This window comes from Girardinichthys multiradiatus, chromosome Y (genome assembly GCF_021462225.1).
Source record: "Girardinichthys multiradiatus isolate DD_20200921_A chromosome Y, DD_fGirMul_XY1, whole genome shotgun sequence".
Taxonomy (NCBI): domain Eukaryota; kingdom Metazoa; phylum Chordata; class Actinopteri; order Cyprinodontiformes; family Goodeidae; genus Girardinichthys; species Girardinichthys multiradiatus.
Window position 1 is genome coordinate 36,123,114 of NC_061818.1, and position 12,472 is coordinate 36,135,585.

Below are 12,472 nucleotides of genomic sequence, written 5' to 3' on the forward strand. Positions count from 1 at the left end.
CTGACAAATCTGCAGCAACTACGTAATACAATCATGGTAACATGAACCAAAATACTTTAAAGAATAATAAATTAATAAAAGAACATAGTTTATTGTTAAAACCTTTCACTGTAAAATCATGATGAGGGTAAAATATTTGTTGGAATATCATTTAAAGGGCTACGAAAAGTAATTCAAATGGATTTTAGGTTTCTGTTTTCATTACATACATTTACATCTTTTATTTTAATTAAATTAAGTTTTTATTGAGGAGAACGTGTGTAATTTTAATAGAGAAGTAGAGCCAACAGATTCTGCATTAATGACCATAACGATAAAGAACGTCTGCTGCCATCTAGCGGTCACTTTGTGGAACTTGACCAAAGCTGTGCTTGGTCATATAACGGCTTTCCATATGACGTCTGCGTGACATGTGTTATGAAATCGTCGGCTTTTTAGACATGCCTGGGAATTAATTCAGTCTGATTGGCTCTCATGTCACGTGATGCCGTTCGGTGGGCGGAGCTTTCCATGAGCAGGAAGCGTGACGTCACATTTGTTTTGGAAGAAGCGAAGCAAAAAATGGAGGAAACCGTGAAAGATTACAAGGTATTTTTTATATATTTCTTTTATAATTTCTCCTCAAAGCTTCCCCAACTAATCCAGCTTGCTAACAGCGAGCTGCTGATGATGTTTAAGGTTAATACAATAGCTCAGTGACGTTGAACGCAGGAATCCAGAACATTTTCTGCTTCACTCTTGACTTTGGGCTTCAAATAAAAGATGGAAACCTGTCCTGTCGTTCGGCCATAGCGGTGTAATTAATTCGGTTGATATTGGAGCTCGCTTGTGAAGGGAGTTATTTAAAAACTGTAAAGTATATCCGAGTTTTTCTTGGACCTGTTGTGACTGACCTGACAGATGAGTCACCCCAGTCATGTGATCAGTCTCTCATTGCTCTAAATGTTGCTTTCTGATGTCTAACATATTAAACTGTTTATATTAAAGCATTTTGGTTCCTGCAGCAACGTTAAAATGTTCAAAGTTCAGTTTAATTAATCATGTAAATGTTCCAGGTTTCTGTGCTGTAAAAAACAATCGGAGCATAATGAATAATTTCACCTTTTTTTTTTTTCCATATTCAGCGTTACTTTTATTCTCTGCAATTCATCGAACAAACAGGCAAATATTTTAGTGAAAAATAAAAAGCAAAAAAGTGCAATAATCTGGTTGCATTAGTGGGCTCAACCTTAAAACAAGGATGTCATATTTCTGAATGGGCATTAAACCTGTTTGTCTTGTAAAGTACATTGAGGTGACATTTTCTGTCAGGTGTTCCTGGTCCCACAGGGACAAATCAAATGACTGCACTACCTCCTCAGCCTTCAGTCAAGTTCTACTGAGTCCTACTGACCTAATTGTTATAAGACATCAGCCCCAATCAGAGACATTTTCTATCTCATTCTGGGTGCTTTCTAGTGTTTTCCAGGTCAAACAGGATATATAGTCCCTGTAGCACGTTCTAGATCTGTTTCTAGGTCTGCTACTATAGGTACATGCCCAGAATACCTTAGAAAGGAGGCAGCCAGGAGGCATCCTGATCAGATTCACAATCCACCTTAAGACGCTTCCAGTGATGTTTAGGAGCAGCAGCTCTACTTCGTGCTCCTCACTGGATTTCATCAGTTCTAATCATGGCTTTGGATGTGTGTTTGGACTCGCTGTGATGCTGAAAAATAAAATCTTGCAACTTTAGCTTTCTAGCAGACACATGACACGTTTGCTGGTCCAAAAGTTTAAATTTTGTCCGTTTAGACTGTGTCTTGTAGCTCTACTCCGTAATCCAGACATACTCCATATGTCTGGATAAAAACCACCAGTATCGACCATAAATTCAAGTAGCTCCTTTAGTGGTGTTGTCACTTGGAGCGTCCTGGACAAGTTGAAATGCTGTGGAGTTTCTTTGGTGCCCATTTTGAACCATTTGTAACAGGATTTCAAGGTGTCAAGAGACCCTTTAGCGTCTGCAAAATAAGGCTGCAGCAGATAGAAATAAGCAAATGCAAGAAGACGAAATCCTGCTATACTTCATTTAAAGTTAATCAGGTTCACTATAACTGATGGAAGGTATGAACTCAAGAAGACTGACGGCTGACAGCGGAGGTGCTTTAAGAAGGTATTAGTCCAAGGGCTTGCAGTTACGCAACCACAACATTGGAGCTTTTTCATTTTCTATATTTTCTGGGCCCAAAAGGTTTGTTCTTCTATTGAATTGTAAGACAAGGCAAGTTTATTTCTATAGCAGCATTTATACACAAGGCAATTCAGTGTGCTTTACAGGACATCAAAGGAAATACATAAAGAAAATAACAGAGCAAAGCATAAAAGATAAATATGTTAAAATACAGGTATTAAAGTCATACAAGTTTTCCAACAGTTCATTCATCAGATTCTTTATTCAAAAGCTGCAGTAAACAAAGATTAAAGTTGGAAAAAGTTTTAAAATGATTGTGAGGTTTTAACGGGCGTGTGTAGACTTTGGTAATCCTCAGTAGGAGTCATTGAGACAAAGACCGAAATCATTCCCTGTGATTAGCTCATTGTTTCCAAGCGTTGTCACATGTTTGATTAACAAGATTATCTCCCTGTTTGGTTGAACAGCGCCTAAAAACATAAAGGTCATCTTAGACTTTGATTAATCCCATGCCCTTTCTGCATATTAGATAGGTCATAAGTTTAAAACTGATTTATTTCCAAACTTTGGTCCAGTCAGTATGGCCAGATATGGCTCATTTCAGACTTTTAACTGAGGATTTGTCTTCTTCTCAGCTGATTTTTGAGAAGGAGGGAGTTTACCTCCACACAAACGCCAAGAAGACTGTTCAGGAAACCGGCATACCGGGATTCATTCGCATTGTGGAACGGGTAGGCAAGTCTGCTGAGAAAAAAGCGAGGATCCAATAAAGCACAAGGATGAACAAATCATTTCGCTTTCTATAGGCTGGAGTGCCTGCTTTGGAGTGGAGCCCCCTGGAGGATGAAGGTCACAGCGCGCCCGCTGTCCTCTACAGCAGAAAGGTCGGCTACCTCTGGCTGTCTGCTTCCTAAAAAACTTTAAAATGTTTGTATTTCTTCTAATTCTCATTGATTTCATTGTTTCATTGTCAGGATGGGGAAGGAGGCGAGGAGGACACAAACTTTGACCCGGGGTATGAGCCTGACTGGGCGGTTATCAGCACTGTGAAGAAAGACCGCGAGCATGCCCAAGTTAAAGATTCAGGTTTTACTTCCTGATTCCTACAATCGTAGCCAAGAGTTAAGTTAAAACAAACAAAATAACAAATACATGTATTTATCTCTTAGGTCAGTGGGCTTTCTCTCTGCCCCTCTCGGAGCTGTACTCTCTCCGGAGGGCCCGCTTTTCATTGGGTCGGAACTTCATGGTGCTGACGAGCAGAGGGGGCCACCCACTTCCTCCTCTGCACTTCCACAGAGGGGGAACCAGGGAACTTCTGAGGGCTCTCCAACATTACATCATCCTGGACCAGTGAGTGACTGCACTGACTTTACTTGCGGTTTATGGCCTGTTTACATAACCACCATCCAAAAAAATCACCAGTGCCACACCTACTGGCCCCCCTGCTGTTAGACACTTTGTACATCCCCCTCTGACAGTACTTAGTCCTCTCTTATAACACCTTACAAGCTTGGATCTTTGTCCATTCCTCTTTGCACAGCCTCTCATCATCATGCAGAGTTCTGGGTCCTCTCTTATTCACTCCTCTCTTCAGCTCACCCCACAGGCCCCCCGGTTGATTTGGGTCTGACACTGAGATGGCGCTAGAAGAATGTTGATTTTTGTTCCTCTTCCTCTTTCTGTGTTACTTTGAAGAAATGTTTTGCATCATTATCCTGCTGATCGATGCCATGACGACCCAAATCCAGCCGAATTTTATTTTCAGCCTCCTGGTATTTCAAGGAGCCCATGATGCCATGCGCTCTAACAAGATTCTCATAACTTTTAGAAGAGAAACGGGCCCTCACCATCACAGATCCTCCACTGTGCTTTACCGTATGCTCCTGCTTCACCAAAACATTCTGTTCCAATTAAAGTCCCAGTATAATCAGGCAAACCAATGTTTGTTAAGGTAGGACAGACTCCACTTTATTTATAAAGTACTTTAAATTGATCCAGAATAAGGTAGTTTGCACTAAAACCAAATATAAGAGACAAATCTGAGAATAGCAGTAAAAGTTAAAAAGGAATAAACAGAGTACTATCAGGCCAGACAAAAATAGAGTTTTAAAGAAAGATGTGGAAATTAATTGTGAATTAGATGTTTTTAAATGAACTAAACATGGTCTGTTTAATAGAAGAGGAAAAGTAGTCGATGGATGGATCTCTAATTCATGTTAGATCTGAAATATAAAAACGGTCTCAAACTTTTGCCTTATTTATAGAAAGGCCTATCATTTCTGAAACCTTTTGAGTCAGCTAGTAAAGGTCATTCTCAGTAGGATACGGATCTCTTTCTTCAGAAATGTTTACTCCACCTCATCTGTCTGTGCTGGTCGTCTGTACTATTCTGGAACTGCAGATGGGGCCACAAATGCATCATTTCCGAGGGCCACACAAGGCCCCCGGGCTGCACTTTGGACACCCCTGCTTTGGACTAATGATGTGTGCTTGAACTCACTGCGATGCTGAAAAATAAAACCTTTCTTCATCTTCAGCTCTCTTGCAGACACCTGAAAGTTCTGGGTATGAAAAACTGGTATTTGGAAATATTCATATTTTAATTCACCTTGATTAAAATCCCACGTTTATCTGGAAAAAAATGTAATCCCGCAGCATGATGCCACCACCACGCTTCACTGTGGGCACAGTGTTCTTTCTGGTGATGTACTCTTTTGCCCTCCTGAGTCAAGACATTTGGAGGCAACATAAGTTTGTTGTCACATGTAGAGCACAACCAGTACTGACCATAGATTCAAACAGCCTGGTGTGTCCTGGTCAAGTTAAAAACCTACTGAGTTATTTTCAGAAAGACATAATAGCACACAGGTATCAGGAGATCCTTTGGTCCTTTAGCCTCACTGCAAACTCTGGCTTTAGGTCAACTTAAGTTTGTTCAGGTCAAAATCTCATTGTGGGTCTAAAGCCAGAGAGTAAAAGCGTGCTATTAGATCAGACATGAAAGAGTCTGCTTTGCGTGCAATGTTTTGTTGCTGCAACATCACTGAATTGGCTTTGCATCTTTGTAAGCAGTGATGGGATCTGTTCTGCTGCGCTGAAAGAATGAGACAGCACACACTGACAGCCTTAAACTCAAATAACAAAATCTTAAAATGATTCCTAAAATGAAGTGGAAGCCAGAGTTGGGTTAAAAACCTTACCAGTGGTTCAGAATCTACAGACGGCAGCAGCGTGTTGTAGTAAGGAAACGGGAGAATGATTGAGTCCTGGTATTTCTACGACCGGTCGGCATGTACATGTATGTAACGGTTGTCATGGAGACCGTGACCTCCAAGATGCCCCTCTCTGCTGCTGCTCTCCAACAGTCACGTTTGGATATTGTTTGACCTCCCCTACCTTCCTCCTCACCGTGTGTTAGCGAGTAAAACATCCAGCCTGGTGCGCCACCAGCTCCAGCTTATTGCTCTGAATGAAGATATCAGGAACTTTAGGTGGAAGGCTATCTTCCTGACGCCATTTTCTAACTCATGAAAATGAACACAGAACATACATCTATCTGCCTTAGTTGAATTTTAGGAATTTAATCAAATTAAAGGTTGGGTTTTTATGAAATTTTCAGTTTGAGATTTTGCAATAAAGGATGAATTTATTCTATGGCTTCTAACTCCTCTTGACCAGAGGGGGCAGTAGCTGTACTGTACTTTGCAGCTCATAATGCCGTTGATTGGTGGTTTCTGTTTCATCATCAGGTCACCCGTTGACGGACGCCTCTTCCTAGCCTACCCACGCGACTCGAACTCCGCTGCTTTCCCTCAGCTACAAATCCTGGAAGACGGAGGCTCCGATATCGTCTCGGTAGTTGTAGGATAACCTCAGAAGTTGCACACCGAAACATTTTGTCCTTTTAGTAATGTTCCACAACATCTTGTCCATCTCGCACAGAGATTTATCCACGATCCATACGCCACCACATTTGGGGGATTCTCCAAAGTCACCAATTTCTTCCGTGCCGCCCTCCGCCCTCCTGAGACCTCCGTCACGCGGACCAATCAGGGTCCGGGTCTGCCGTCGCAGCCCGACGACGAGCCTGGATTTGAGCTCATCACCTGTGTAAGAAAAAGGATGTAAAAGCAACATGGCAGGGTCATAACCGTGATCAGGGCTGAGCTGCTTATGTTTGTGATTGTTTGTTCCATCCAGGGCGTGGAGCTTGGTCCCAGGCCGGCAGTAACCAGGGGACGAGCTCTGGACCAATGGGAGGAGTTTCTGGACTCTGAGGGACGTGTGAAGGAACCTCAGAAAGTCAAAGAACTCGTGTTCAGAGGGGTAAAACAGGACAAAGAGTAACAGAGCATTGATCATTTGTAAAATAACACAAACTAAATATATATAAACCTTACAGGGTATCACTCCATCACTCAGGAAGGAAGTGTGGAAGTTCCTCCTTGGTTTTTATCCCTGGAAGAGCACCTCAACGGAAAGAGAGGACATTCTTCGAGTCAAAACGTTGGTGCTCACATTCATACATGCTCAGCTTTTCAAGACCATCTGTTGAATAAGACAGTTGTGTGTCTGCAGGGATGAGTACTTCAGGATGAAGGTGCAGTGGAAGTCCGTGAGTGAAGAGCAGGAGATGAGGAACTCCCTCCTCAGAGGGTACAGGAGCCTGATAGGTCAGCTCTGCCATACGCCAAATGACAAAAGACTTGTTTGTTATTTTCTGTGAGCCCTGCAGCAGATGTTGATGCTGAACCGCCTTTGTTCTGCTGTCCTCGGCAGAGAGGGACGTCAACAGGACGGACAGGAACAACACGTTCTTCTCCGGCAACAACAACCCCGGCCTGACTCTGCTGCACGACGTGCTGATGACGTACTGCATGTACAACTTCGATCTTGGTGTGTCTTTGGGAAAGAACGGAGCTGGACTCTGTGTCAGTTTATGATTTATCATGGGAGGAGAAGATTGATGCCACATGTCTCCTGAGTTTCATTGACCACATTAAACCTTCTGAGGAGACAAATTCCTCTAATTTGACCAAAATAAAAGTAGAGACAGTCATGTAAAAAGAAGGTACACCCTCTTTCGACCAAGTTCTCCTATTACTCTGGAGGGTTGCAAACAGTTATATCTGATCAGTCTTAAGGTCTGGACTTTGACTAGGCCATTGCAACACCTTTCTGTTCTCGAGCTCTTGCTGTGGTTTAGACCTATGTTCATCTGTCAAGACAGATGACCTCAAATTTGACTCTTCAGTACACAGAAGAGTTTATGGTTCCCAGTTCCTGTAGCTGCAAAACAAGCCCAAATAATCACTCCTCCACCGCCGTGCTCGATAGTTGGATTGAGGTGTTGGTGTTGATATGATGTTTGGTTTTCTCCAAACATGGTGCTTGGTATTCTGACCAAACCTCTCAACTTTGGTCTCATCTGACCCAGGAACATTGGTCCAGAGGTTCCAAACCAAGTCAAGCTGCCACATTTGTTTTTAGAGAGAAGAGGATTTCTCCATCAGCTCTTCCAAACAAGCCATGATTGTTCAGTTGTTGTTTCATTGTCCTGGGATGAACTTTAACCTGTAACATGCTGAGGCCTGTGGCCTCTGAGATGGAGCTCTTGGGTTTTTGCAGTTCCTCTGGGTATTGCAGAATCTGACCTTTGGGGGAATATTCTCTTGTTAAGCAGCCATCTTAAAGGTTGTCCACTTTTAAAAGATCTTTCTCTCTGTAGGACAACAGTCTTCAGATAAAAATGTCCTTGGAAACCTTCCTAAATCCATAGACATCAACTGTTGCTTCTTACAGAAGTGGCAATACCTGCTGCTTTAATAAAGAGCTTTAAGTAGCAGCATCTGGCTGGAGATCATTTATTTCTCCTGATACTCCAAACTCCTTGAATTAAAAGAGGGCGTACTTACTTTTTACTGTCCTTTTTTCCTAACAATCTGAGTTTTTACTCGTCCCTCTAACGTCTTCCTTGTGTTTTTGTCCAGGTTATGTCCAGGGGATGAGCGACCTCCTCTCTCCGATCCTGTTTGTCACTCAGAATGAGGTGGAGTCCTTCTGGTGTCTGACTGGCTTCATGGAGCTGGTGGTTAGTTGAGAACTTCATCAGTAACTAACGACCTCAGAATTTCAGCGCAGAACTGGTTTCTGTAGTTTTCATTTTATTTACTTCTCTCTACCTATAGGCTTGCATTTAGGCCTGGATATTGTTGTTTCCTTTTTCTGTGCAGTTGCTGGAATGGCATGCATCAAGAATCTTATCTTTTTGCTCCTTGTGTTTTTGCAGCACCAGAACTTTGAGGAGTCCCAGGAGGCTATGAAGCAGCAGCTCCTTCAGCTCAGTATCCTGCTGAAGGCTCTGGACCCAGAACTGTGCGACTTCCTCGGTTAGTTCACCTGCTTTTTCTTCCAGTCAGACTCCGTAGTGAAATGAGCCCTGGTCAGCTCTGAGGCAAATGATTCGTGGAAAAGTAGGTCAGAGAAGGAAGAAGAAAGCAGATGAGCGTCTTTCATGCAACCATTTATGCGCTATTCTCAACACTTTGCACATTTTTCTGTCTTTATTTTTGGTGAAAATAAGAACACTGAAAGTCTTATTTATGCCGCTTAGACTCGCAGGACAGCGGCTCGCTTTGCTTCTGCTTCCGCTGGCTGCTCATCTGGTTCAAGAGGGAGTTTTCCTTCGAAGATATCCTCACCTTGTGGGAGGTGAGTGCTTCACAGCAGTGATTTTTTTTTTTTACCGAAATAATCTGAAAAGTGTGGCATGCATTTTTATCCAGCCCCCTTTACCTTAATACCCTGAAATAAAAGGCAACCCGTTGCCTACATACGTCACCTAATAGTACCATTCAACGCATTTTGGCACAAATGCAAACCCACTTAGACAAGGGTGTCCAAAGGGCGGTCCGGGGGCCATTTGTGGCCCTCTGAATGATTTTGTTCGGCCCCCAACAACCGTTTAAGCACAGGTGGTTGATGCAGACGGAAACTATCTTTATTTTTAGGGGAAGACACATAAAATGTCATTAAAAATGTTAGATACAACACGCAGTATTTCTCTGTTATTACCCGTGTTTCTGCCTTCATTTTAAATAGAACCCCAAGCACACCCACACCACAACCCCCATTGATTAAACTTCTCTAAACAGAGCAAACGCTGACCAATGTCCCACTCTTGTTGCTAAACTTAGACTGAAAACGTTTAAAAGAGGATTTCTAGCCCAAAATTGAAAACATTTGACCCAAAACTCAGTCGTACAAGATTATCAAATATTAAACTACTTTGCTTGTTTCATTAAAATCTTTCATGTCATGGCAAATAGAAGCTGTCAAAGGTAAAAGACATAAAGTTCTTAATGAACATCAAGCTCACAATTTAGGTTGAAAAGGGCAGAGTACCACTGAGCTATGCAGCTAACAAGAGACCAGATTAAACCCTAAAACAGTTTGAGTTAACAGCAAGTATCATTTCTCTTTGCACGTCGTCTCCTCCGCAGGTCCTCTGGACTCGACTTCCATGTGACAACTTCCACCTGCTGATCGCCTGCTCCATCCTTGAGTCCCAGCGAGGAGAGCTGATTGGCTCAGACCACGACTTCAACACCATCCTCAAGGTCTTCCCCTATCTTTATTATTATTAATGCATCCTGTAATATGTACATGTGCAGGCAGACATGTTCATCTTCCTCATCATGACTGGTTTGCAGCATATTAATGAGCTGACGATGAAGCTGGACCTGCAGACCGTCCTGCGGGAGGCGGAGGCCATCTACCTGCAGTTTGTTTGCTGTAAAGTGAGTAAAGGTTCACACCCTGTGATTCAGTAAATAGTCGGTGCTGTTTTAGTTGTTCTTGTAGCCAGCAGCAAATTATTCATACAGGTTGGACTTTTTCACATTTTGTCAAATTTTAATGTGTTTAATTAGAACTTTATGTGATAGACCAGCACAAAATTTAATCTGATTCCTCTAAATACAATCAGATTAGTTCATTTCTAGAATTGCGCCGCTCAAGGTGGCAGCAGGTTGGAGTAGCTCTGTTACTTTTGATTCTGATTTAATCTTTTTTGGGAACTATTCCTCTTGTGGTGGATACAGTTGATTTTTTTTGGACGACTGTCCACTCCGGTGTCGGATGCTGTGCAGCTTGGAGGATTTTTCTTAATGCTTTCTATTTTTGGACATTTGTTATGATGCATTGCCATGGCAACGTGGTTGTTTCTTACAACCGGGAGCAGCTGATTAATATCTCAAAAGCTCAAATAATACTTCAGCTACAACCCCAAATCCCTGATGAGTTGAAAAGGAGAAATACATTAGAACAGTTTAGATCAGAGCATTTTCATTTGTTAGAATGGCCCAGTCAAAGTCCAGACCTAAATCCATTTGAGAATCTATTACAAGGCTTGAAAATGTATGTCCACAAATACTATCCATTCAGTCTGAAGGAGACTGGGCTAAACGTTTGTAGATGAGCAAAGCTGGTACCTTTAAAGACCCGGAGCAGAAACTGGTTCTACAAGATGTTGACTCAGGGGAGGTAGATGTAAATGCAAGTTACTGTATCAGTTGTCCAAAATTTTGAGTATCAGCTAAACAGTGACACTTTTTTTTTACCCTTTACGTTGATTGCTGATTTTAATTTTTTCAGTTCTGGGTCAAAAGCTTTGATGATTTTTTCCTTCACAGATATAGAGGAAAAGTGGGTAAAAGCGCAGCCTAACTCTAAAGAATAACTTTAAAACACCTCTAGAAAGCATGAAGAACTATTGGTGAATTGTGGCTGCTTGGTTGCAGAATTATAGAAATTATTTTTAACACTGTGGCATTACTTTACATAGTTGTTTAAGAAACCCCCCCCCCCCTTTTTGTAGGACATCTGGAAATGTTTCTAGCATTTTTCTGCTGTCGTTTCTTTGGCTGCTCGCTTATCTTTGTGTGTTTTAGGGGTTTCTGCAATGACTCTGCTGCAAAAATTGAAAAGCCTTGAAATTGATTCTAGGAAATGTTGAAGAACCCTGTTCTGTGTATAGTGAAGATAAGGATAAGTGGTGAGTTTGTTATTTCGTGAGGCCCCTTCACATCTTTGTAGCAGATGTGGGAAAATGCAGTGGACTCCTTCCTGGAAACATCATCTACAGCCTGTATTTTATGTCACATAGAACATAAAATGTGCCAAACTAAGAGCTCCTTGCTTGCTGCATCTGTTGTCCCTGTCCCGGAGTTGACACATTTTCCATTTATTTAAATAAGTCTGGAGCTCAAGAACCATGTGTGAAATGTTTGTTATGCAACAGGAAGAAAAGTTCTTAAGAGATTTATAAAGCCTAGAAAAACAGCTCGCACAAATTCCTGATTAACCCAGAGCGCTGCCGTAACTTCCCTCTTTCCGCCTTCCTCTTTTCACATTCAGGAGCTTCCCCGCAAAGTGAAGCAGGTGTTGGGCCTCTCTGTCCCGTCCAGCTCCGAGGAGGACAGCTCAGGGTCCCAGAGAAGTGAGACAGAACAGCTCCTCGGTCAGACGGAGGGAGGAGCTGCTTCAGCGCACGTTCCCACCTACCCTTAAATCTCAGTTCAGCTGCAAAATATAAAGTATACATTAACAAAAACAAAGACTATTGTTACTTCTTTTTGGATACAGGGGGCGCTGTGTGACCATTATACCCATACATGCAGTGCTTTGTTCAGTATGTCTTGTTTTTTTGTCCCATGTAGCTGTTGTTCTGTCTTTTCTCCATTTAATGCTGCTCTTTTACTCCTTATTAAATGGTTTACTTCAGTTTATTTCCTTTTAACGAGGTTTATATTTAAATTTTCCTACAGTGTATCTGAAAAGCTATGAAGAAGAAGAGTAAACTGACAGACAGAACCGTGTTATCGCTACATGTTGCCATTCAGGCCCTATGCAAAGTGTTTTGCATGCCTTTCAGTTCTCACTCTGCTTACTTTTATTTTAAAACTAATTATTGCATCATAAAATAAAGGTCTCAATCTTACTGAAACAAGCCAAGGTTTTCATATGTGTACATCTCTACTTATATTTCTTGTTTTTGATATTTGGAAAGTGGTGAACTGCAGTTGTAAGAAGTTTTCTATAAACTCATGATGGGTGTGAATGTTAATGAGTTTTTGGATGTTCTGGATTTATTTGAACACATCATCTTTTCATGGTGAATGAAGAAGAAGAACCTGCAACATCTAAAGCTCAGCAGGGATCACTTACCTGAGTTAAGGTGTTTCAACAATCAGAAAGATAGACTAGGACAAGATGGGCTCCACGGCAGAGTTTCAA

General features: G+C 41.9%; 1 protein-coding gene across 2 annotated transcripts; it reads left to right on the forward strand.

Annotated features, from left to right (window-relative positions):
• Window positions 1-444: 444 nt before the first annotated feature.
• On the forward strand, window positions 445-12,185 carry LOC124865069 (TBC1 domain family member 17-like). Of its 2 annotated transcripts, none has more exons than XM_047360081.1 (17): window positions 445-588; window positions 2,809-2,904; window positions 2,980-3,057; window positions 3,148-3,259; window positions 3,343-3,526; window positions 5,926-6,034; window positions 6,119-6,286; window positions 6,377-6,502; window positions 6,579-6,682; window positions 6,755-6,849; window positions 6,956-7,072; window positions 8,167-8,267; window positions 8,466-8,565; window positions 8,790-8,887; window positions 9,679-9,795; window positions 9,889-9,975; window positions 11,594-12,185. In XM_047360081.1, exons 1-17 carry the CDS (start codon window positions 475-477, stop codon window positions 11,744-11,746), a joined length of 1,959 nt encoding a protein of 652 aa, XP_047216037.1. In that variant the 5' UTR covers window positions 445-474; the 3' UTR covers window positions 11,747-12,185. The 2 variants fall into 2 exon arrangements, with proteins under 2 accessions (XP_047216037.1, XP_047216038.1); XM_047360082.1 differs by having other exon boundaries at window positions 5,926-6,031.
• The last annotated feature ends 287 nt before the right edge of the window (window positions 12,186-12,472 follow it).